The sequence below is a fragment of the Trichosurus vulpecula genome, chromosome 8 (assembly GCF_011100635.1).
Source record: "Trichosurus vulpecula isolate mTriVul1 chromosome 8, mTriVul1.pri, whole genome shotgun sequence".
NCBI lineage: Eukaryota > Metazoa > Chordata > Mammalia > Diprotodontia > Phalangeridae > Trichosurus > Trichosurus vulpecula.
The window spans coordinates 154,226,680-154,253,119 of NC_050580.1; the positions used below are offsets into that span (position 1 = coordinate 154,226,680).

General features: G+C 40.9%; 1 protein-coding gene across 1 annotated transcript in view; it reads left to right on the forward strand.

Moving 5' to 3' along the window:
- The window catches only part of CORO2B (coronin 2B), a 231,065-nt gene that overhangs the window by 182,491 nt on the left and 22,134 nt on the right, over nt 1-26,440 (forward strand). Inside the window, exons 3-4 of the mRNA XM_036737102.1 lie at nt 1,757-1,873; nt 23,136-23,285. Coding sequence (XP_036592997.1) covers nt 1,757-1,873; nt 23,136-23,285 — 267 coding nt within the window. The remainder of the gene's footprint in view (nt 1-1,756; nt 1,874-23,135; nt 23,286-26,440) is intronic.

Consider the following 26,440-nt stretch of genomic DNA (forward strand, 5'->3'; position numbering starts at 1 on the left):
TGAGAGGGAGAATTCCTCAGAGACCAGAACGGAGCTGAGGAGCTTGGCAATTCTCCCACTTGACGGAATTACTTATGACTAAAAAAGAGTAACACTTTTCTCAGCACCTTGCAAAGGGTGGCTATGTACAAAAAGAGTTTTTCCACTGCTTGATTATTAAGAGAAATAGCTTTGTTTAGCAGGAGAGCTATGAGAACCAAAAGGGGAACAGGTAACAGAGAAGTAATTTTGCCCAACAGTTGACATGTTGCTAACTGTTCTTTAAAGAGACTCTGGAGAGTTGTGAGTTGTTCCATACATATGGGTTTCTCTGCTTATTTTCCTTCCTTCTTGATTTCTGTAAGTGTGTGCACACTTTTTCCCATGGGTACTGTGTATATTGGTAGGAGAGTGTGACCCAGATTTATGGGAAGACATATTTTGATTTCTCCTGCTTTTTTTTTCATTGAGCAGATGCTGTGGCTATTCTATTTTTAGTCTTCTATTGAGTATTCTTGGTTTTGCCTTATCATTAAGCAAATGTTTCATGTTTAAAGAGTCATTGGTGTCATGGTGACTGATTTTGTGTAAATGGTAAACACACTGTTGCTAGTTCAAGAGCCTGGAAGTAGCAAGTAGTATGAGTATACCCTCACACATACCAGAGTTGCCCCTAGAAACCTAAAAGAGTAATAGATGGATGGTCATGGCTATATTGCCTCCCACCCCCAATTCTAAGCAAAAAATAAAATAAACCCAAGTCTATAGTATGAGGGCAAGTTAGGGTGCATGCCAACCCAGAGAGAGAAAAATGGGGTTGAGGCATTGTTAGTTATGTATGCCTATAGACTACACCACCCATATGGGTCCATAGTCATACCCTTTACACAGATTATATGTGTTAGTATTTAAGGATGGAGAAACACTGATATAATCAAAATTGTCACATGAAACCTTTATTCACATCATGTGGGACATCATGGTTCTGGGAAACACAATTTGAGAAACATTCAAATAGGAAATCAAAAAGTATTTGAGTGCCTACTGTCCTAGAGAGGCAAAATAGTTTAGTAGAAAGAAAAATGGACTTGGATCCAGAAGGACTGGGTCCTGTCACTCAGTAGTACAACTTTGGCAAGTCACTTCAGCCTTCTGAGGCTCAGTTTCCTCATCCATAAAACAGAGATAATAATATGACCATAATCCATACCATAGGGTTGTTGTAAAGACCAAGTAAGATGATACTGCCATTTTCCAAGCATAAGGTGCTATATAAGTAGTCGGTAAGCATTTATTAAGTGCCTACTATGTGCCAAGCACTGTGCTAAGCTTTTATAATGTACTATTATTAATAATAAAAGATAATTATTAATAATGATAAATAATTTATTATTAATAATCTGTTGCTAGGCATTTAGAAGGACACAAAAAAAAGTGTAAGACATGGTACAAGTGAGATATTGATGTCACTTTGTAACCATAAGGTGCCACATAGTCAATAAACATTTATTAACTACCAGGTATTATGCTGAATTATTATATGCTGTTATTAATAATTATCTTATTAAATAATAATAATAATAATAGGCTAATAGGTTTATAGTCCTATGCTTGGCACTTAGAAGGATGCAAAAAAGTTATAAGACATAGTCCTTCAAAGAACTGATAGTTCAGTTAGAGAAAATGATATTGTCAGATCTGTGGAGTCCTAACATTAAGGGTTTGTATACCCTGATGACTTTAGAACTAATGCTGCTTCTTCCATTCTCTCCTTCAGACAGGTCGAATTGAGCCCAACTATCCCAAAGTTTGTGGTCACCAGGGCAATGTGCTTGACATCAAATGGAACCCCTTCATTGACAACATCATTGCATCCTGCTCGGAGGATACATCAGTAAGTAGGAAGTAAGACTAAGGTGGCTTTCCCCAATGGAAGATATATACTCTGATTCTCCATGCACTAGAAAGAAAGGAGGGAGGGAGGGAGGGAGGGAGGGAGGGAGGAAGGAAAGAAGGAAGGAAGGAACAGAGGAACAGAGGGAGGAAAGGGAGAGAGAGAGGAAGGAGGAAGGAAAGGAGGAAGGGAGAGAGGGAAGAAGGAAGGAGGGAGAGAAGGAGAAAAGGGAAAGAATGAGAAAGGGAAGTGAAGGAAGGGAGGAAGGAAGGAGTGAGCAAGCAATGCTTCTTCAAACAGAAGAACCCTTATAGCTAGGAGGGCAGTTCCCTCTCTGCCCCTCAGTCTGGCCTCCTCATTCTTACCCTGATCCTCACTGGGAGGTGAGTTGGGGGGATAGGGTAGGATGTGAATTAGGATAAACAAGTACAAAGTGATTCACCAATTGTGAACTTTAGGGGTTTCATCTGTTCTGGTTGGTAGTAGGGGGAAATGAAACTAAATATTATTTAGGTGTCTTCTGAAGATGTGAACATGCAAGTCATCAGTGGTAAGTGCTGTCTAAAGGAAAGGAGGAAGGGTTGTCATCCATGAAGCTCCTTGGGGGGTAAGACTGTTTTGTTTTTGCCTAGCGAGGTTCCTGGTGTGTTGTTGAGGGCAACATAGTGAAAAAAAAACAGTGGACTTGGAGTTGAAGGTCTGGACTTGGAGTTCCCCTTCTGCCGCTTACTCTCCTATGGAACCCTTCTAAGCCCTAACTTCCTCCCTTTTCCTTGGAGGACATTGTTGGAGCCCCTTGCTAGCTAGGTCTGCATTGGGCCGTGTAGCTTATAAACCCCTCCAGTTTTCTGGGGCAGTTCTTCTAGGCAGGCCCCCCATGTGCTAATGCCTATCTTGACTTGACCCAGGCCCAGGCTTTGTTAAAACACCCATTTGGATATAACAATGCTTTTCAAAGCTTTGGATACATAAGGACAAAGTAGGCACCCTACCCTTACTCTACATCTCTCAGGTAAAACTAACCCCTTAGTAAGTTCACAAATATTTTGTTCAGTCCCAAGCAGGGCAGAGTCATTTGCATTTATTTTGTGATTTAAGGTTAACAAAGTATTTTCCTTAAAAGGACACAGTAAACATTTCTCATATCTGAATACCCATGGAAATTTGGTTGTATCATTTATGTGACACCCAACATGCACCTCCTTGTATCTTGTGTCTTATCTCCTAGTACTCTCTAAATGGCAAGGGCATGTACTATATCTTAGTTTTCCCCGAAGTACCTGACATATAGCTTCTGGTCTGTTAAGGTTAGTTCAGTGAGAGAAAGAATAAATGAATGATTAGGCCTTGAAGGATGGGATAGGATTTCAGCATGTAGAAATGAGGGTGGGGGAAAGAGGATAAGACAGTATTCCAAGAAGAATCTACATGAGGAAAGACCAGGAGCTCCCTAAGGGTAAAGACTGTGCCTGTGTGACTTTGAGCAAATCACTTAACCTCACCAAGCCTCAGTTTCCTCTCCTGGGGATGGTATTGTCATGAAAGTGCTTTATAAACATTGTCTCTCTCAAGGATCAATCCTATACCAAGACTATGGCCCGCTGGCCCTGGGTAAATAACTGTGGACTGACTTAAAGGTTTCTCTTCCCTCACTTGAGAGCCTTAGAGCAAGACTGGATGAATGAATGAATGAATGAATGAATGAGTGAGTGAATGAATGAATGAGTGAATGAATGAACAAATGAATCCTTTGCAAGGTTCAAATGAAGGCATATACAATAAAAATCTAAACATAAAACCAGTAACAAATCAAAGTGATAACAGTAACTAACTTAGGTATCTACCTGCTGGGAGGGAGGCAATGGAGTTCCATGGAAAGAGTGCTGAATTCAGAGGGAAAGGACCTGAATTTGATTCTCAATTCTGCTATTTACTACCTATTTGACTTTGAGTAAGTCACTTAACCTATAAAGGCCTCGGTTTTCTCAACTGTAAAATGGAGGTGTTAGACTATTTTGCTTTTTGTAAAGTGACATGATGTTAAAAATATGAGTTGAGTGACTTTCATAGTTTTGTAACTTTGAAATAAAATTCCAATTTGAGTTTATTAGGAGTTAACCTCTAAAGTTTCCCACCAAGTCTGAGAACTGACCAGAACAAGATAAGATTAAGATTGTTATGACTCTGGAGGTTATTTAATCCCTGGGGTGCTAGGAGCTCTGCAGATCCAGCCTACATTATACTTTAATGATATATTCTAAGATTTCAGCAGCTATCTAACTATAGATTCATAGTTTTCAGACTCTATTCTTTTTCTTTTTTTGGTTTTTGTTTTTTAAATTGGGACATTTACTCATCTCCAGTCTTTCAGACTCTCTCCCATGCCAACAGAACTAGTTGCTTAGCCATCACATGGCCCAGGTTAGTAACATGGGATGCAGTCTGTCTGGGCCTGGTGACTTGGGAACTTGTCAAAGACAGCTAAGTGTTCTCTCCCTATCTGGTCTAAAGCTGTCACAGTATCACAGAATGTCAGGACTAGAAAGGACCTCAGAGGCCATCAAGTCCAACCTGTAATAGAACAAGGATTCTCCTACAACATGTGACAAAAAGTGGTTATTCAACCTTATCGCCTTACTTCTCTTGAGCTTCAATTTAGACTTGGACACTCTTGCCCTGTGCAATCCAGAGTTCACTGTCTCTGGCAGAGAAAATAGAAGCAAAATAAAAGATGAGTAATTCTGTTTTCTCTCCACTCCTCGTTATAATCATGCCAACCACCTTCAGCAGAAGCTCTTTCTCTTTTTTGTAATCCTCCCCTTTCCCTCCAGTGTGGCTTTAAAAAAAAACTTTTGTTTTTGTTTTTAACATCCTTCATGTGATTTAGCTTATTTGGGGACTTAGTGTCTCAACACTGTTCTAATAGAGAATGTTATTATACTATTCTTTTATATTCATCTTCATTTGTCTCCCCCTTCCTTCTATCTTCTGCACATGCCTTTTGAAAACCTAATTTGATCAATGAATTCTCTGGGCACATTAAGTCACCTTGCTTGTTACCCATACTTGGTCTGTTTATACATAACTATCTGAAGTGATTTATTAAATAGCAGTATAAATAAGATGATAAAAATGTGTCACTTCCCATGAAAAAATTACTCTCCTACAAATCCATGCACAAAGAATTAATCTCGATAGGGATTATGTAAGGGATAGCCACTCATAGGGAACATGTGTCCATCCACACACGAAGAAATACACATGAATGTGGGGCCAGGATGTACACGTGGAAGGGCAAATGACGCAAAACTGCTGATGTCATTATGATGTTCTCTGTCAACCCTGTTCCCATCAGGTATTGCTCCCTAAGGCTCCCTAGAAAGCACTGCTCTCTCTCCCTCTCTCTCTCCCTCTCTCTCTCCCTCTCTCTCTCTCTCTCTCTCTCTCTCTCTCTCTCTCTCTCTCTCTCTCTCTTCTTCAGTTATTTGTCAGCTTCAGTTATTTCCAGGGTCACCTAATACTCTGAAACAGCACCTACTAAGCATTCTGTGATTACAACTCATTCATCAGCTCTTTTAGCCACCTCCACAATCCACTGGGGGCAGAGGGAAATGGTGTTATCTTTAATAAGCCTCTCCCTTGAAGAAGAGAGGTTATACCTTTTTCATTCAGCCACCTCAGACTCCTCTGTAATCCTTAGCTGAGGTTCACCTCTGTCCTACATCTATCTGCGGGAGATGCTGTGGTTAGTAAGCCTTTCCGCTGCAGGTAAGTCTGTAGCTATCCCTAATTGGCATTCTCAACCAATAGCTCTCAAGCTTTCTTCAGTTCTTCTTAGCTTCTCAGCTAAACTGAGACCAAAGTCTATGAACCTTCCTTCCTTCTTCTCTGTTAAAAGCTGTGAATTTTTTTTCACCTTCTCTTTAGCCATGCTGCATGCACCTGGTCGTATAGAGGCTGAAATCAGTTCTGTCCTTTGAATTCACCTTAGAACCCTTTTGTTAACTGCCTCCCTTCTTCTGAACTCTTCTATGACCTGAAATGTGCTGAAGTGAATGCTAACTTATCTCGCCTGACTCTCTCAGTTCAGCTATCCCCTAACTTTTGGTCAGAAAACAATTTAAGTTCATGCATTGTGGATGAGTTAAATCTACCTAGAGCTCTTCTTCCTTATACTGAAAAGGGATTGAGACACTATGATAAAGGAACTGTCTTGATCTTACCCAAACAGCCCCTCTCTTCTATGCAAAATAGCAAGAGCTCTCCGGACTAAAGAATTTTGAGAAACACTATGAACTTTGGCTCACATTCCTCAATAACTTGTCAGCTCCTAGTGTCTGTCTCTGTACTTATCGGTCTCTGTCTCTCTGTCTTTGTATCTATCTCTTTTTCTCACTGTCTCCTGTCTCTTTCCTTTCTCCAGACATTTTAGTGGGAAAAATATTGTAAGCATTGAAATTTTCTCATAGAACATGAAGGTTGCATGGAACATAGTCTGAGAGGTGCTGCCTTATAGGTTTGGGCTTTTGAGGTCAGAGAAAAGAGCATCACACAGATACACAGTGATTTCTTCATAGGTATCGGAGGAGCATAAGCCATGGTCTCTACCCAAAAGGGATATGTAATCTAGTAGGGGAGAAAATATACACAGGAAGTCCTTGCCGATTGAGACAAAGCACTCAACTCCCCAAAACCCTGTGAGGTAAATAATGCCCTTATACCCATTCTACAGATAATAAAACGTGAAGCTCAGCGATGTTGTCCAAATGTCTAGTAAGTGGGGAAGCATATCCTGCCTTTTGTGCTAGACTGTGTGGTATAGATTTTAAAAAAAGGTCATAGGACTTCAGAGAAAGGATAAACCAGGGAGATCAAGGGAGGAAGGCTATGTGGAGAAAGAGGGATGTGAGCAGAGCCTTGAAGGATGGGCATAGGAAGTGGATAGGTGAAAGGGGAAGAGGAAGCATTCTTATCGAAGGAAACATCCAGCATGAGCAAAAGAACAAAGAGAGGCAGGCGGGAGAGGAGGGCATTTGGTGGAGGGGCAGTGCAGTCAGTGATCCATAGAGAAGGCGATTACATCCTGTGACCTAGGGAGGAATTAAGCTCCTGCTCACAGCTGCTAGGCCTCTGCTGACCTAGAAGGAGCTTGGAGCATTCAACTCCCTGGAGACAGGACAGCTTTAGTATTCCCAGTCTCTCCCTTCTTTCCTAAAAGCCATTGCTAAGATTTTTATGACTTTATTTCATTTACTCTTCCTGGGATTTGTGTTTAAAAGTTCTGGGCCTCAGGTTCTTCATCCGTAAAATGAGGGAATGTACTAGAATGAATGAAAAGCATTCTTCCTATGTGTCAAGCACCATACTGAGTGCTTGGGATACAAATATAAAAGCAAGACCGACATAAGGTCATCTGTTTAGAGCTGGAAGGGACCAGTGAGGTCACGAATCCAATTCCTTCATGTGTCTGAGGCAAGACTCCAACCCAGATCTTCCTGACTCCATATGTAGAACTCAATCCACTACTGCACCCTGCCACCAAAGAGCTTAGGTTCGAGCAGGGAGAAATAGCCCATACAAGAGAGGAACTCCAAGGTTCCTTCCAGCTCCAATGTTCTTTGAGTTTAATTCTAAGGAATGAATCCATCATCAGCATACATGTCTTAAAGCTGCAGGGTACCTTAGAGTCGTCTAGTTCAGACCTCTCATTTTATACATGAAGAAACTGAGGCCTAAGGGGTTAAGTTGCCTGAGGTCACCCAGAGCCAGAATTCAAACTCAAGTCTCTGACTCCAAATGCAGTGCTTCTCCTACTATGCCAGGCTGCAGAGAAGTCGGGGAGAAACTTGGGAGCAATAGAATATCCCTGGTACCCACTCCCCAGATAAGCAGTCCACTATGCTGTCCATGAGGAGGACAAGAAAGCCACACTGGTCCTCCAAACTAACTTTCTAGCCTCATCTTTATTCAATAGTAGATAGAATTTTGGACTTGGAGTTCAGAAGCTCTGGGTTCAAATCTTGTCTGACTGCTTAATAGCTGTTTGACCACAGACAAATCCCTTTTTAAAAAAACCCCGAGCTTCAGATCCTTCATGTGTAAAATAGCAATAAGCTCTTTTTGTGGTGGCAAAGAATTGGACTTGAGGGGATGCCCATCAATTGGGGAATGGCGGAACAAGCTGTGGTATATGATCGTGATGAAATACTATTATACTATAAGAAATGATGAGCAAGCAGATTTCAGAAAAACCCAGAAAGACTTACATGACCTGATGCAAAATGAAGTAAGCGAAACCAGAATACTGTACACAGTAACAGCAATATTGTACAGTGATCGACTATGAATGACTTAGCTCTTCTCAGTAATACGATTCAAGACAATTTCGAAGGACTTATGGTGAAAAATGTTATCCACTTGCAGAGAAAGAACTCTAATGGAGTTTGAATGCAGATAGAGGCATACTTTTTAACTTTATTTTTTGGGTTTTTTTTTTGTTTTGGGCTGTTTTCTTTTGCTACATGGCTAATATGGAAATATGTTTTGCATGATGGCACATGCATAGTCTATATCTAATTGCTTGTCTTCTTTCTCATTGGGAGGGGAGATGAGGGAGGGAGAGAATCTGGAACTCAAAGTTTTTAAAAACGAAAGTTAAAAATTATTTTAGATGTAATTTGAAAAAAAATATTAAAATTTTTACATTAAAAATGGGAGCATTAATCCTTACGTAGTGCCTTCCTCACAGGGTTGTTGTGAGGCTTTAAAGAGGTGATATACGTGAAGCACATTGGAGACTTTTAGGTACCATGGAACAGGGTCATTGACTGAGATGGCCCTTCAAGGCCGTCTAATACGACTCCCTGATTTGACAGAGGAGGAACTAAAGTCAACTGACTTGCCTTCTAGTAAGTTGCTAAGTTGTTTTTGAACCTAGATTTTCTTTTTCTTTTTTTCTTTTTTGGATTTGTAAAAATTATATTTGTTACAGTGCTCACAAATCTTATGTACTAAATAAACAAATATCAACACTACATTTACAGTCTTTTTTTACCCCTGGAATTTCTTAGGCCACCTCCTTATATTATATACAATATTCCTTAATGGAAAAAGAAATGCACAATAAAGCAACTTTTTAAAAGGCTGTGACTTAAGAAAACCCACCCTCATTTGTTAGATGAACTCCCTAATTTTTAAAATTTCAGGGTTGGTTGAACCCACATTTTCCTGAGAATTTCAGGGGTCTATCACATACACCCTATAAATGCCAGTTATTTTTCAGGTACCGCTCATGAGACTAGATGGGTTTGGATGGGCCCATTAGATGTCATGAAACCCTCCCTCTTTCTCATACTTCCCTCTCTTCTTTATACTTTTGCTCATTCTTCCAAGTGCTCCTAAAGTGGGCCCTGCCCTCCATCTTTCCTATACTTCAGCTCAACTCAGGTGCCACCTCCTCCTAGAAACTTTTCCTGGTCCCCTTTCTACCTCTAAATCTGGAAGTAATCTCCCTGAAATTCCCAGAGCACTTTATATGTACTTCTCCTTTATACTTAGTGTATAATTTGTATTATAGTTTTTTATATGCCTACCTGCCTTATCTCCTCTACTAGGGCAGGGGCTGTGTTTGAATTCGTCCTTGTATCCTCAGACTGGCCCAGGGCCCTGCACATAGGAGATTTGAATTGAATTAAATTGAATAGATTGAGTCACTGAGCCTCAGTCTCTTCCTCTGTAAAATGAGTAAGCTGGACCTGATAGCCTCCTTGCTCCCTTTAAGGTATCTTATGGTCCTGTGATTCAATGAGTATAATTCTGGCCACTCGGATGGAAATCTGAGAGGGATGGTATCAGGGTAAATCACAAAGGCTACTTTTTCTTTCCTTTGGCATTAAAAGGAAGCAGGCATGCATGCCACAGCAGCTTTGGCATCTTGGAGGATTCTCCCACTTCCCCCACCCACTGCCGCCTCCATCCCTGGCTGTTAGAAGTTCTTCCTGGAGTCTAACCTCCATCCCTCTGGAGTCCCGAAGAATGTGCAGGAGCTGATTCCCAAGGCACTCCTATCCCGTGGGAGGGGTGGGGGCTGTAAATCTCTCCCAGGCATCTGGCAGAATCCAGTTCTCTCTGCAACTGGGTGATGTCACCTATTGTTGAAGTGGAATTCTTTTTATAGCTTCTGCTGCAGATAGAGAATGCAGCTGGGAATAGCACTATCTTGTTTCCAAGCTGGCCTGTTCTAACTCCCTGCTCTCTGGGACCTAGGCTGGCTGTGGAGATTGGAGGGGTTTGGGCTTTCTTTTTCTTTCTTTCTTTTTTTTTTGACATTTCAAGGAGAAAGAGAGAGAGAGGTCCCAGGAGTGCTGGGGGAGGAGAGGACTGGAAGGCAGGGAAGACTATCCCTTCTCCACCCTACCACCCTGCTTCTTTCTCTGACATCCTTTCTTCACTCACCCACTGCTCACTGGGCTGGTTAGCATCTTCCCCTCCCCACCCCTTCAGCAGGAAAGGGAGCCCAGCCCTCGAAGAAGAGCTGCTGCCCAGAGGAGTAGGGTAGGCTGCTTTCTTGTTATCTGCAAAGGAAAACCCCAGGCTTCCTTTGCTTCATATATGGGCTCTCTAAATCGTAGGATTCTTGAGCTGGAAGGGAGTCTGGGGATCCCCTATTCCAGGGTCCTTAATGTAGGGTTCAAGAATTTAGATGGGAAAAAAATCTTTATTTTAATAACATTGGTTTCCTTTGGAATCCTATATGTTTTATTATATGCATTGGAAAACATTACTAAGAAGGGCCTGCCTATAGCTTTCACCAGACTGCCAAAGGGGTCTATAACGCCCACAACCAGAGGTTAAGAACCTCTGATTATCATCCATTTATTTTTCAGGTTAAGACCTAAAGAGGTGAAATCATTTACACAAGGTCACACAAAAAGTTACAACCTTGTGGGATGGAGGTGGGACAAAGGTGTCTGTCTCCATATTACTGATGAGGCACCGAGAGATTAGGTGACTTTTCTGAAGTCACAGACCCAAGTTGTGACCTTGTACAGGGGCTAGAGCAGGTATCATGACCCTTATCTGACAGCTGGGGGCTGGGGGAATTAAGCCAATAACCCAAGGAAACAGGGGAGGTCAGTGGCAAGCCCAGAGCTAGAATCTGTCCGTGTCTCGTGCCTCCTAATCCTGTGTTCTTTTCTACAACACCTTGCATGGCTTGGATGCTGCATCTGGGGTGGGAGGTGGGATGGGGGTGGGGGGAATCCTCCTTTGGTTATGTTAAGCAGCTTGTAAGCTGTAAAGCACTATGGAAATACTAGCTGCTATCATTATTTTTATTATTAGAACCAAATGTGGGGTACTGAAAGTATCTGAACATGGGAGAGAAATGTCCCCACTGAGGTTCTTCCAAACCAGAGTTAAAAAAGAGGGAGCTCCTGCTTCCTCAGCTCCACTGACCTCAGGAATTGCTTCTGTCCCTCACCCCACTTCTTTCCTTAACCCTGCTTCTGTCCAGATGCTTAAGCTATTAGGGCTATTTATACATCACCATAAGTACACAGGAAATTCAGGGAGAGGATTTAAGCTAGGCCCCACCTCTATCCTCAGAGTCAGCAGGCCTGGCCGTGGGTATCATATCCCTGCTGCTTCCCACAACCTAGAAAAGAACCAACAGGAAAAATTGCCCTCAAGAAGTACCCCAGCCTGATTTCTGCAGATAAGCCCCCTGAAAATGATGAGTTCTCTACTCCTGAATCCAGGGATATTTAAATCCACCTATTTCTCTGAGTTCCATCAGCCTCTTCCATCGGATGCCAGGAGCCACAGGGATCTCTGTCTTTGTTTCAACTGAGAATCTGTTTTGTCTTTTGATGGGGACTGAACTAAAAGCATACCAGAGTTCTCTGGCTTAGTTGAGAACACTTGCCTTCTTCTAGGAAGAAGGTTTGGCCAGCTTCTTCCTCAATGTCCATTTCTGTCTCTTATGATATGGAGAATCAGGGAAGGAGGGAGGCAGAAGCAGAAAGCTGTTGAGAAAAACCATTGGTTTTTTGCCTTCCAAAGAAGGTGATTTCTAATGTCTCGTGGGGATTGAATGGAGAACCACTAGCTTATATCCGACAATTAATAATAATAATAATGATAATAAAACAATTATATTTGTACGGTGAAGAGGTAAACATACACTTTTAAATGTATTATCTATCTTCAGTTATATTGAGCACTTTGAGGTTTGAAAAACACTTTAAATACGTTATCTTATTTGATCCTTAGAACAATCTTTGTAGGTGTTCCTATTATACTTATTATATAAATGAGAACACTTAGTCTCAGGTCAACCTGTCAAATCAACCAGTACTTAATAGGTGCCTACTAAGGGCCAGGCACTGTTCTAGGTACTGAGGATACAAAGAAAGGCAAAAACAGTTCCTGTCCTCAAGGAGCTAACATTCTAATGGGGAAAACAACATGCAAACAACCAGGAAGACCGGAGGTAGTCTAAGAGATAATCTCAGTAAAATTAAATGATTTGCTCACAGTCATAAATCTATTCTCCTTTGAGATTCTTATAGCTACCTCATTTGAGATCTGGAAATTGTAGACAATGGGGATAGTTTTCTCAATGGAAGAGAGAGGGTGCTGAGGGTAGAGGAGAAGAACTGAAGGGGTGAAAGTGTGTAGTTTGATTCAAATTCTGATCTTGGAGAACTCTGGAAAGAGTGATTTCCTTTGACTCCTGGGGAGCTGGTTCTTTAGAAGCCTTCCTTCCTCGCTCCCTCCCTCCCTCCCTTCCTTCCTTCCTTCCTTCCTCTTTCCTTTATTTCCCTTTAAACTTCTTTAAAAAAATTTTTGAATTTCAAATTCCCTCCTTCCAGCCTTTCTTCTCCCATTGAGAAGGCAAACAATGTTACCCATTATACATGCGAAGTCAGACAAAACATTTCCATATTAGCCATGTTTCAAAAAAAAGCAAGAAAAATGAAGAAAGTGGGAAAAGTATCCTTCAATTTGCACTCAGAGTTTATCAGTTTCTCCCTCTGGGTGTGGTAGCATTTTTCACCTTAAGCCCTTTGGAATTGTTTTGGATTATGGTCTTGATCAGAGTAGCTATGTCTTTCAAAGTTAGTATCATTATGATATTGCTGTTACTATGCGCAATGTCTTCCTTGTTCTGTTCACTTTACTTTATATCAGTTGATATAAGTCTTCTCAGGTTTTTTCTGAAAGCATTCCCTTCATCATTACTTATAGCACAATAGTATTCTATCACAATCATATACTACAACTTGTTCAGCCATTCCCCAATTAATGGGCATCCCCTCAACTTCCAATTCTTTGCCACCATGGAAAAAAAATGCTGCTATATATGTTTTTGTACATATAGGTCCTTTTTCCTTTTCTTTGATCTCTTTGGGATATATACCTAGTAGTGGTATTGCTGGGTCAAAAGGTATGCACAGTTTTATAACCCTTAGGGCATAGTTCCAAATTGTTCTCCAGAATGTTTGGATCAGTTCATAACTTCACTAACAGGCATTAATTAGCATCCCTATTTTTCCACATCTGCTCCAGCATTTGTCATTTTCCTTTCTGTCTTGTTAGCCAATCAGACGGGTATGAGGTGGTGCCTCAGAGTTATTTCAATTTGCATTTCTCTAATTATTGGTGGTTTTGAGCATTTTATATGACTATTGATAACTTTGATTTCTTCCTCTGAAAATTGCCTGTTCATATCTTTTGACCATTTATCAACTGGGAAATGGCTCTTATTTTTTTTTTATAATTTTGACTCAGTTCCCTACATATTTGAGAAGTCAGGACTTTATTAGAGAAACTTGCTATAAAATTGTTTTCCTCAATTTCCTGCTTTCCTTCTAATTTTAGTTACATTTGTTTTGTTTGTGCAAAAGCTTTTAAATTTCACATAATCAAAATTATCCATTATGCCTCCTGTGCACCTCTCTATCTTTTGTTTAGTCACTCTTCCCTTATTCTTAGATCTGACAGGTAAAATTTACATGCTCACCTAATTTGCTTATGATATCACCCTTTATATTTAAATCATGTACTCATTTTGACCTTATCTTGGCATTCAGTGTGAGATGTTGATCTATGCCTAGTTTCTGCTAGATTATTTTCTAGTTCTCCCAGCAATTTTTGTCAAATAGTGAATTCTTGTCCCTGAAACTTGAATCTTTGCTTTTATCAAACACTAGATTGCTGTGGTCATTTACTACTGTGTTGTGTACCTAATTTATTCTAGTGATACCCTACTCTATTTCTCAGCTAGTACCAGATTGTTTTGATGATTACCTCTTGGAATATAGTTTGAAATCTAGTAATGCTAGGCCACCTTCCTTCACATTTTTTTCTTTGGGAATCAAGAGATTTTTACTTTATAACAAGCCTGCTCTTCAATTTTTTTTTCCTGAAATACAAGAGCCTTGTATTATACTTTTCACCTTTTCAGTTACCAAGAACCTACCCTCAAGAAGTTTACAATTTAGTAGGAAGAACGAGGGCAAGAGAGGCACTATGGTACAGTGGATAAAGAGCTCATCCTGGTCTGGGAGTCAGGAAGACCTCGGTTCTAGTCCTGCCTTTCCTACATACTTGCTTTGTGATCCTGGGCAAGTCATATAATTTTTCAGTACCTCCATGCAACTCTAAGACTATTGGTTGCCAAATTGTGCCTGACTGGCTTTTGGTGGACAACTAAGTTTCTTAGTAAACAGAATAGTGGATTTTGAATGAGGAACACCTGAGTTCAAATACTCCCTCAGACATTTACTAGGGCAAGTCACTTCTCCTCTTTGAGACTCAGTTTCCTCATCTGTAAAGTGGGGATAATAATAATGTCAACCTGTGAGGTTGTTGTGAGTTTCAACGAGGTTATATATATATATATATATATATATATATATATATATATATATATATATATATATATGTCTGTGTGTGTGTATAAACAAAGCACTATGTAAATTTTTGTTATTATTCATGTAGCTCTTGTGGTCATGGCAGCTTCCCTACTTGGAATTCCCAACACTGATGAAATCACAGGTCTGGGAAAGAAAAGGAAGAAATTATAAGACAAGCTCATATATAGTTCTGATACAAAATAGAATGTGTCAAGTGCAAATGAAGGGTTCAGACCAAATGTTAAGAGAAATTTGAGGAGGGAAGACAAAGAACCTGGGAAAGCATGTGAGCTAGACCTTTAAGGAAAGATCGGACCTCGCTTGACAAAGATGTGTGGGGTGGAGGGAATAGATTCCAGGCCCAGGGATCAAGGCAGGGAGCCAAGACTCAGAATCCAAAGAGGGCAGAAGAAAAATGGGACAGAGAGTATTAAATGTCAATTATCAGTGGGTTGAGAGGTGGGGTGGAAAGGTAGGTTGCAGCCAGATTGCTTATTGTTGAACAATGTCCATCTATCCTTCCATGTAAGAGAACAGTGATGGGCGGGAACTTGTTAGGATTCCTGGGATCATAACCTCAAGCATGCTCTTGTAGGGCAACAGCAACAGTCAAGAGACTGCTGTGCTAGTTCCTAAGTTCCATTCTGTCTGGAGGAATTGCCTCTGTCAATTGGTAATTGGAGTGACAGAGCTTAGCCAGGTATCTGCTAAAGTCCTTTACATGCACAGGGGCTGGCCAGGTAGGGCAGGGATGAGCAGGGAGGTTTGAGCCCTTCTGTTTAGATGGCGGCAAAAGCTCCTGAGTTACCCTCCCGCCCACTCTGTGTATGTCATATGTACCTAGTAATTTATGTGTTGTCTACCCCATTAGAATGTGAGCTCCTTGAGGGCAGCGATTGTTTTTGCCTTTGTATCCTCCGCACTAAGAACAGTGTCTAGCACATAGTATATACTTAACCAATGTTTTTTGATTGATTTCAATTGATTGGAGCCCTCTGGAAATGCCCTGAGCATCTCTTACCCTTCCCCTCTTCTGATAGGCTCAGGGAGGCTCTGCTACTTCATCGATCAATCAGCAAGCATTTATTAAGTTTCTAATGTGCCAGGCACTGTGCTAAGCACAGGGAATACAAAGAAAAAGGAAAACCAGTTCCTGCCGTCAAAGAGCATTCATCCTAATGTATATAAATACTTAATATGCAAGACACAGAGGAGATGGAAGGTAACCCTAAAGGGGAAAATCCTAGCATCTAGGGCAGGGCATTTGTTCTTTGAAATTTGGATTTAGTCAAAGCGCCGAACTTGAAGACCTAGAGGGCCACATGTGACCTTGAGGCCGAAGGTTCCCAACGCTGATCTAGGGGACTGGGAAAAGCCTCCTGAAGAAGGTTGTGTTTAACTATTTATTAACTTTGACAGCAGTTATTCAGGCTGCCCAGGCACTTCTTTAGAATAAAGATTTGGCCCCTTTGCCCTTTTCCTGGTACCATGGTGATTCACTTGGCCTGCTGGGCCAAGTTCAGTTATCTTAGCCATTGTGCTTAACCCGTTGGATTCTGCACCAATGACAGAGAGACTGTGTAACCTTCAGGCAGTACCCCGGGTTAAGGGCAACCCCATTTATTACAACCTATGGATAGCTACCTGTTCCTGCCTCTGTCTTTCTCTGTCAAACCAACCTTGTTTACTCTACCCCAGACTAACCTCATCTAATCTACTCAAGGTATTTTGGCAGGAATGCTGAATGGAATATCTACAAGGCATCATGCTAGACATAACCCTTGTCTTCAAGGATCTTCTTACAATTTAATCAAGCAGACAGAATGATCCCAGGCCCATCACCATTACCTAATTCTTCAGAAACAAGCAATTTTTCCATTTGAGCAAGGAAGGGAATGAGACAAGCTTTGCAGACATATTCCAATATTTGCACACATATTCCAATAGGGGCTATACAAAACACTGAGCAAAAATCCAATTTTTAGCATTCATTCAACCACCATTTACTAAATGCTCACCTTGAGTGAAGAACACCCGAGGAAGTACTCAGAGAAGCAAGATGGGAACTTACAATCCAGCAAGGGCGGGGTGACCGCCAAATGTGCAATTTAATTCAATGCATTGACAATCACATTACTGCAGAATGGGGAATAATGAGAGAAGTACCATAAGCTAAGATCATTTCTGCCAGTCTGCCATTCCCCAGCTCAGAAACTTTCAGTTGCTCCTCACTGAAGCCTCTTCTTCAGCCTGTTTGTTATCCAACGCCCAGTTTAATCTGGCCCCACCTTGTATGTCCAGCCTCATCTCCTGTTATTTCCCCAAATAGACCCTTTGCTCTAGCCAGCCTGAGCTCCTCATTGTCCTATGAACACAGATGGCATCTTCCTGACCCTGTGCCTTGATTCTGTCGTTGCTCTTTTTAAGATCCACTCTCCCCACAAAAACAACTGGCTTCCCTACTCTCTGTCCCGTGTCTGCCCACTTCCCATCTCTCCATGAAGCTACTCCAACTCACACTGATCTCCTCTTCCACTGGCTTCCTAGGCATTTATTTGAACATTTATTTAGTCCCCTCTTTTCACAAGGATGTGTTTCAGGGAAGAAGCATCTTGGAGCAGTGAATAGAGTTGCTGGATTTGGTTGCTGGAAAAACCTGGATTCAAATCCTGTCTCTGACACTTCCCAAAGCAGTGTGACCAGGGACAAATCACTTACCCTCTCTTTGCCTCCCCAGGATTTATGCATTAAGCCACGGACAATTGTGATCCTCATTGGTAGAAGCAGTTGTCTATCTTCATGTACCCACTCTTGTCCTTCTGGAAACTGCATCTTAAAGGAGGGCTTATTTTACCATGGGAAAAATGTTATGTTCCTGACCAAGGACTCAGTATATCATAAATCACAGATATGTCCAACAATGTTAGGGAAGCCAAGATAGCTACTATAAACTTCTTGGAAATCACTGAGCTATTTTAAATAATTACATTTAAGGTGGTAAAATTATACTCTGGATTATATACAATGGGCTCAAGAATTTGGTATGTGTTGATTTGAACAGGAGCCCTAGTGTACAGTACTCAATTTTACATAGAGTACAATTTAAAAAAAACAAACCAACCCAAACATTTCTATTGTATCATGAGTTTTACCGAAGGCTAAAGAGCCAGCTTTAGGCAAGCTTTTTGAATTAGAAAGGCAGAGTAGTGCAATAGAGAACAGGCCCCAGAGGCATACACTCTGGCTGTGTGACCCTGGCCAAGTCACCTAACCTATGAGGGCCCCAAGCAATGTTCTGAGACTTTGAGTTGTAGAAGAAGTGTTACTGATCAGCATTGGCAGAGGGAATTTCTCCATTGGCACTTTTGTACACCAGTGAAACCACTGCCCTGCCCTTATCAAATGCCTTTAATTGACCATAATTTGTTTGCCTTTTTAGAATTTAGAGCAGCTTAGGTGGGGGTGATTTAGATGGTTCATATTTCTTTAAAAAAAAATTGTCCATGGAAGGCTAATCATGCCTTGTTTTTCTTTTGATAACAGTTTCCCTTTAGTAAGCAGAGACTTTCAAGATCATTACTTTCTGTGTTCAAAGTAGGGCTTATTCTTTTCAGAATTCCCCATCAGCACTGATATATTTGAAAGCTTCGTGGAACACTTGACTTAGAAGGGCATGGGGAGAAGGAGTCTCTAGATTCTGGTCTTGCTTACATTTGATTCTGCTCTTCCTGATCCCACCCACTCCCTCTTTAAAACAAAATCCTAGGCAAACTTGAACAGAAAGAGAAATAACAAAAATCACTTTGTTGAATTGCATTTGGTCCCCTTTTCTCTCTCTCTCTCTCTCCTCAACAGTAGGGGAATGTGTATTGGGAATAATGTGAGGGATAGATTAATAAAAGAGGAAAGAAAAGAAAATGGAAGGTTTTTGTTAGAGGGAAGAATTAAGAGGTAGTGATATAATCATGCCCCAGAAATAAAAGAAAAGAGCATCAAGGAAATATTTAAACATACCCAGAAGAGAACAGAAGGAAATTCAGAATGGGCCATGTACATGCAAAGGAGTTCTGTTATAATTTCACATATAAATCCTCTTTTCTATTTTTTTATTTGTATTTGAAGCATTCATGTTTGTTGATGTTTAAGCTTATAATAAAAAGCTATTTTTATAAGTAGAAGGATGCTAATATTTCTGGTTAATTTAGGGTCTCAATTTGGGTTCTTGAAATATCAAAAATCATACGCCAGAAAAATTAGAAGTAGATTATATGCATTTCACAGCTATGCGTAGGAGATGAATTCCTCCACTAACAAGGGATAAAGAAAATTGCAAATAATAAAATAGATTATTTTGATTACATGAAACTGAAATGCTTTTGCTCAAACACAATTAATGCATCTAGGATAAGAAGGGAAGCAGTTTAAGGCAGAGAGGAATCATTTTATCAAATTTCTCAGATAAGGGTATGTTATACAAGATATATAGATAACAGAAATGTATAAAACCAAAAGTTATTTCTCAGGAGATAAGTGGTCAAAGGATATGAGCAAATAATTTTCAAAAGAAGAAGATAAAGATAACAATAAGGAAATATTAATAATTATTATTAAGTAATTAATAATGCTACTAACAAGAAAAATGCATATCAAAGCAATCCTGAGGTTTTACCTCATGCCAGTAAATTGGCAAAAAAGACAGAAGACAAGGGTCATTGTTGGAAGGGCTGTGGAAAGACAGGGATATAATGCCTGTTGCTGGAGCTGTGAACCGGTACAACCATTTTGGAATGCAATCTGGAATTATGCAAATAAAATGGCTAAAATTTCTATAGCCTTTGACTCAAAGATTCAATAGATAGGAATGTGCCCCAAGGAGGTAAAAGGCCCATACACCTCAAATTTTATGTAGCAGCACCTTTTGTGGTAGCAAAGACATGGAAATAAAAATACCCATTGATTGGGAATGGCTAAACCTATTATGGTGCATGAATGCAATGGGGTATTACTGTGCCAGAAGAAATAACAAACATGGTGGATGTTTAGACACGTGGAAAAACTTACAAGATCTGATGCAAAATGAATTAAATAGTGGCCAAGGAAAAAAAAACCCTCTGTACATAGTGAGTGAAAGAAAAACAACCCCAAAATACTGAAAATGAATGTTGCTGAATTACAAAAAGTAGATTTGGCTCCCAAGAAGAAATATGAGAAGACAACCTCCTGCTTCTTTTACAGAGGTGGACTGGGGAGAAGGAGACAGTCCACAGGTGTGGAACGTTGTAAGGTTTTGGGGTATATTAATTATTTCTTTTGTGGGATAGCTATCTGAAAAGGAGAAGAGGAGGGATACAGAAGGAAATTTATATGACATAAAAACAAAAGCTATTAATAAAAATTTATTTTAAAAAATCCAGTGAATGCAAACATTTCTGTTAAATTGAGAGTTTCAAATTGGGTTCTGGTTAATTGAGGTTTTATTCTGGTTGTGACACCTGAAGGATCCATGATTTTGTCAACCATGGGGAGTTTCAGATATGGAAACTCCTTCCACTAAGCCAGATCCAACCTATATATGACTTTAGTGATTAATAGGTTTTAGAAAGTTGCTATTCATTGTTTGTTCTTCATTCTGGAAGAAGACCATGACATCAGGAAGGTGATGCCATGACTTGCAAGTGAATTGGATTTAAGTGAGGGAGGGCTGGGCAAAGTCACCAGCCTCACTCTCTCCTCCACAGCCATCTGGGTTTAGTGGTAAGATATAGATCAGGATAACTGGAGATGGCCGGGGATGCAGTGGGAGACTTTGACCTTTTTAAGCTAAGGTCTTCTCCAGGTTTTAGTCTGACTGAGGCAAAGCCCATTCAGTGATGGCCTCTTTACCTAGTCAAAAAAACAAAAACCAAAATCAGTCTGGAAGGGTAGATCCTCAGGGCTTCTGCCCCAAACAGAAACTATTGCTATTTGCTCTCCCTCTGAGCCATCATAGCCCAAACAATGAATAAGTGAAGCTTTGGCTAGGACCTATTGTTGGCCAATCGATAAGAGCCAGAATGATTTAGGTTTAAGGTATGGTACTTAAAAAAGAAATCTTGCATGTAAACCCCAAGGTATCTTGAGAGTTTTCAGCAATCAAAATTCATATTCCTTTGGGCAGAGCACCCGCAGTTAGGGTATGATTCCCTGTGGACAGAGGGAGAGAAGGAGGGAGGGAAAGAGGGAAAGAAGGGAGAAAGGAAGGAAGGAAGGGAGAGAAAGAGGGAAGGAAAGAAGGAAGGAAGGGAAGGAAGAAGGGAGAAAGGGAGAAAGGGAGGAAGGGAGGAAAGAAGGAAGGGAAGGAAGGGAAGGAGGGAGGAAGGAAGGGAGCTGCAATGTCTAACTGGAACTGTCCAGTTGGGTCCCCAGTGGGGCAGCTACCACTACTCACAGATCATTGTTTGTTCTTCATTCTAGAAGAGGACATGATATCAGGAAGGTGATGTCATGACTTGCAAGTGAATTGGATTTAAGTGAGGGAGGGCTATGCAAAGTCACTAACCTTACTCCCTCCTCTGGAGCCATCTGGGTCCAGTGGCAAGATATAGATCAGCAGAAAGTTGCCTGAGGTATACGGACACTAAGTGGCTCCTGCAGGGTCACACAGTGCACTGTGTATGGGTGTGCGTATTGTGGATGTTCACGGAAGAAGAGAATGGTTGAAAGAGATTTGTATGGCAAGCCTGTGAATTTCTTATTGCTCCTAAATCTTATTCACATGTATTTAACTCTCTACCCCCAATTAGACTATCATCTTCACCTCTTACCTTTGTAAAACACAGGACATGACAGTTTACAAAACTCACATACATAATTTCATTTGATCCTTATACCTGTACAAGGGAGGCAAGGCAGGCATGCCACAGTATGGCAGAATAAGAGATCAGAGGAAGCAAGTTAGAATCCTGGGTCTGTGGTATTTACAGGCAGTTCTCATTTTATGGAAGTGGACGGGTCAGTTGACCTCTATGTACAGCAATTTTTTTAGTAATGTGAATTTGCCCATTGGCTAACCCATGTTCAAAAATGCATGGGGGACTGAGAACTGAGAAGCAAGAGCAGGAGGAGGAACACAGTGCATTTTGTATTTGTATTTAATTGTGTGACCTTGGAGGAGTGACTTGGGTGTTCTGGACCCCAGTTCCCTCATCTGCAAAATGAGATTCAGCAAGATAATCTCTGAAGTGATTTCAGCTTCAAATCCTCTGATCCCCTTTGACCAAGCCTTCCCCTCCGAGGTTACCCTCTGTCTGCTCTGTTTGTATCTTGTATTTGACTAGTTATTTACATGTTGTCTCTTCCATTGGAATATAAGCTACTTGAAGGCAGGGACTTTTTTTTTAACCTTTATATCCCCAGTGCTTCCCACGTTGACTGGTCCTCTTCCAGAACGTAATTAGTAAGCTTAACAAAAGCTGTTGATTTAACAGGTGAAAGCCCAGGTGAAACGAACTAACTTTTTGGGGAATCTTGTGGAACAAGATTCCACAGCTCCTATAAATCAGACTAATCAAAGCCTGGGATCGGTTCTTCTCTTTTCTCTGTAACACTTAACTGCAATCTCCACATATACATACCCCATCACTCCCCACATTGTCTTCCATCAAGCAGAGCATGCTGGGCAGAATTCTGCACACATTGGGTTCTTGACTTATTAGTCTGGCTTCATAGAAAAGGGATATATTTTTGAAAAACCAAATGCAGGATCTTTTGTTGCAAAGGGAGAGGGAAATAGGGCTGGGGATGATATTGATGGGATCATAGGTCTAGAGCTGAAAGGGACCACAGAAACTTTCTACCTCACTTTTACAGATGAAGAAACTGAGGCCCAGAGTGACTTGTGATAAGTGACTTGCCCAGGGTCACACAAGTCATAAACTTCAGAGAAAAGATTTGGACCCAGTTTTTTTTCTGATTCCAGAATCAATTGCATCATCATCAGCAGCAGCTACCGTTGCTTCTAACTAAGAAATTGCTTTTCTCTTTCCAGGAGCGAGTGGAAGGTCAGACCACTGCTCACTCTCCACTGACTGATAATAGGTCCTTGGCTGGCTCAAACTAGGTAGCTAAGAGGCACAGTGGATAGAATACCAGCCTAGAATCAGGAAGACCTGAGTTCAAATCCAGCTTCAGACACTTGCTAGCCATGGCACTGGCTCTGAGACATTATCTCTGTCTGCCTCGGTTAATTGTAAAGTGGTGAGGATAATAGCAGGATCAAATGTGATTATTTGTAAAGTGCTTGGAAAATAGTAGATACTTAGTAAATGCTCGTTTCCTTCCTTCCTTCATCAATCTCCCTCCAGGTACGAATATGGGAGATCCCCGAGGGTGGCTTGAAGCGGAACATGACCGAGGCCATCCTAGAACTTTATGGACACAGCCGGAGGGTGGGGCTCGTGGAGTGGCATCCGACCACCAACAACATCCTGTTCAGTGCTGGCTATGACTACAAGGTGAGCACATTCCCTTCCAGGGCAGGTCTTCTCAGAATTAAGGAGGAGTAGGGGAAAATCTCTTATATATCCATGTAGTACATTACACCTTTCAAAACCTGTTGTATAAATTTTCTCAGGTAATTATTACAACTCTCTTGTAAAGTTGACAGGACAGGTATTATTTATCCCCATTTTCTAGCTGGGGAAATTGAGTCCCAGAGAGGTATAATAACTTTCAAAGGTTTCACAGCTAACTAATGATAGAATCAGGACTGGGATCTAGCTCTGCTGTCTTGAAGATGCCCACAAGGAGTTAGATTTTCCTCATTATAACCAAATCTAACAGAATTCTTGGAGGAAGTGGAAACCTGGCCTGTGCCCAACCTAGGTTTTGTTTGTTCATTTTTTTTTCCCCGTTCCCAGCCCTGGCACCACCTCTTTCCTTGTTCAAAGAAAGAGTAGGAAGAACTCCTTGGTTAAGCAGGCCTGAATGGAGAGTATGGTACCTGTGAGTCAATCATCAGCTGTTCTGTTCAGAAGACTGCTAAAGTCAGACAGTCAATAAACATTTATTAAGTGCCTACTATGTGCCAGGCACTGTGCCAAGCACTTGGAGATGCAAAAAAAAAATCAAAACGACACTCTGTGCTCTCAAGAAGCTCACGGTCTAATGGGAAAGACAAACAGATAGGTATAAACAAACTATGTACAGGATAAATAGGGGGGAAAATCAGCAGAGGGAAGGCATTAGAATTAAGGGGGATTGAGAAAGACTTCCTGTAGAAGGTGATATTTTAGTTGGGACTTTGGAGATGAGGAGGAGGGAGAGCATTCCAGGCATGGGAGACAGCCAGAGATGAAGAGTCATGTTTGTGGAGCAGCCAGAAGGCCAGTGTCACAGCATCCAAGAGTACCTGCTGGGGAGTAAGGTATAAAAAGACTGGAAAAGGAGGAGGGGGCTAGATCACAAAGGGCTTTGAATGTCAAACAGAGCATTTCGTATTTGATCCTGGAGGCAATAGGAAGCCACTGGAGTGGCTATGGGGCCTACAGCCCTTGAGGATGGGGAAGGAGGGAAGAAATTAGCTCTCTTTGTGGTGGCAAAGAACTAGAAATACCCATCACTTGGGTAACGGCTGAACAAGTCGTGGTATACGATTGTGATGGGATACTACTGTGCTATAAGAAATGATGAGCAGGATGATCTTAGAAAAACGTGGATAGACATGCATGAAATAATGAAGAGCAAAATGAGCAGAACCGAGAAAACACTGTATACAGTAACAGCGATATTCTTTTAGTAACAGCTTAGAGCAACTAAGTCACTTTGACCGTTTATAAATACCCAAATTAACAATAAAGGATCTATGAAGGAAGATGCTATCTGAAGCCAGAGAAAGAACTGATAAATAGAAGTATGTATAGAATGATATATATATATGAAATACATATATGTAAAACATATACACACACATACATACATACATATTTGTGTCTAATGTTATTCATCTGGTTGGGGATGGAGAGAGAAGAAAAAAAGGGAAAAAGAAAAAAGTTACACAATAACTTTATCACATATTTAAAAGGAATAGCAAGTTGTATATAATAGATTTGCAGTTTTATGAAGTTATAATATAGTATAATATAACATAGTATTCTAGTATGTTATAGAAATGCTTGTTTTATTTCTTAAGTTCAGAATAAAATAAATACAATTTTTAAAAAGAGAAATTAAAAAGGATAGCTTAGCTGACACATTGGATGACAATGAAGACCCAAAAAGATCTAGATCTCAGTCTAGAGTAATGGTCTGAATTGAATAATGGATAAATGGAAAGCTGTACATGAGTTCAAAAAATAATGATTTCACAAGTATCAGATAAGGGAGGCGTGGTCAGAAAGCAGTTATTCGAAAAAGATCTGGGTTGGCCTCCTGGGTCCCTTAGCACTCTGAGGTCCTTCCATTCAGTGTCCAAATGTGTGCAGCCTAGCCATGCAATTCTGGCCCAGGTTCTGCAATCTCAGGCTGTTTAGTTGACCAAAGTAGAGCTTTTATCTAGGGCAGGGGTTCCTAACCTATTTTGTGACATGGACCCCTTTGGTAGAGAATCCTATGAATAATGTTTCTCAAGGCATGAAATAAAATACATAAGATTATAGCAAGGTTGCACAGTGGATAGAGTGCTGGGCCTGGAGTCAGGATCTGAGTTCAAATATAGCTTTAGACACTTACTAGCTGTGTGTCCCTGAGCTAAGAGTTAAGTGACTTTGCTCAGAGTCTTGCAGCTAGTAGTCTTTTAACCTCTGCTTGCCTCAGTTTCCTCTGCTGTAAAATGGGGATAATAATAGTACCTTCCTCCCAAGGTAGTTGTGAGGATCAAATGAGATAACATTTGTAGAGTGCTTAGCATAATGCCTGACACATAATAAGTGCTTAATAAATGATAATTTGGGCAGGTGGCACAGTGGGTAGAGCACTGGACTTGGAATCAGGAAAACTCATCTTTGTGAGTTCAAATCTGGCCTCAGACACTTACTAGCTGGGTGACCCTGGGCAAGTCACTTAACCCTGTTTGCCTCAGTTTCCTTATTTGTCAAATAAGCTGGAGAAGGAAATGGCAAACCCCTCCAGTATCTTTGCTGAGAAAACCCCAAAATGGGGTCATGTAGAGTCAGACATGACTGAGACAGAACAAGAAAATAAATGCTGATTCCTTCTTCCTCCCTCCCTCCCTCCCTCACTTCCTCCCTTCCTCCCTTCTTTCCTTCTTTCCTTCCTCTCTTCCTTCCCTCCTCCCTTCCTCCATTCATTTCTTTCCTTCCTTCCTTCTTTCCTTCCTTCCTTCCTTCCTTTCTTCTTTCCCTCCTCCCTTCCTCCCTCTCTTCCTCCCTCCCTTCCTCCCTCCCTTCCTCCCTTCCTTCCTTCCCTTCCTCCTTTTCCCCCTTTCTTCCCTTCCTCCCTTCCTTCCTTCCCTTCTTCCTTCCTCCCTCCCTTCTTCCCTACTTACCTATAAAAGAAGCCAATTATATTGAAATAAAGATGTAAATTTTTCCCATCCAACTGCATGGACCCCTCTGAAATCTATCCATGGACTCAGAAGGACTGTGGACCCCTGATTAAGAACTTGTGAGCCAGGTAACAGAATAGAAAGAGCAGCAGTGTAAGAATTGGG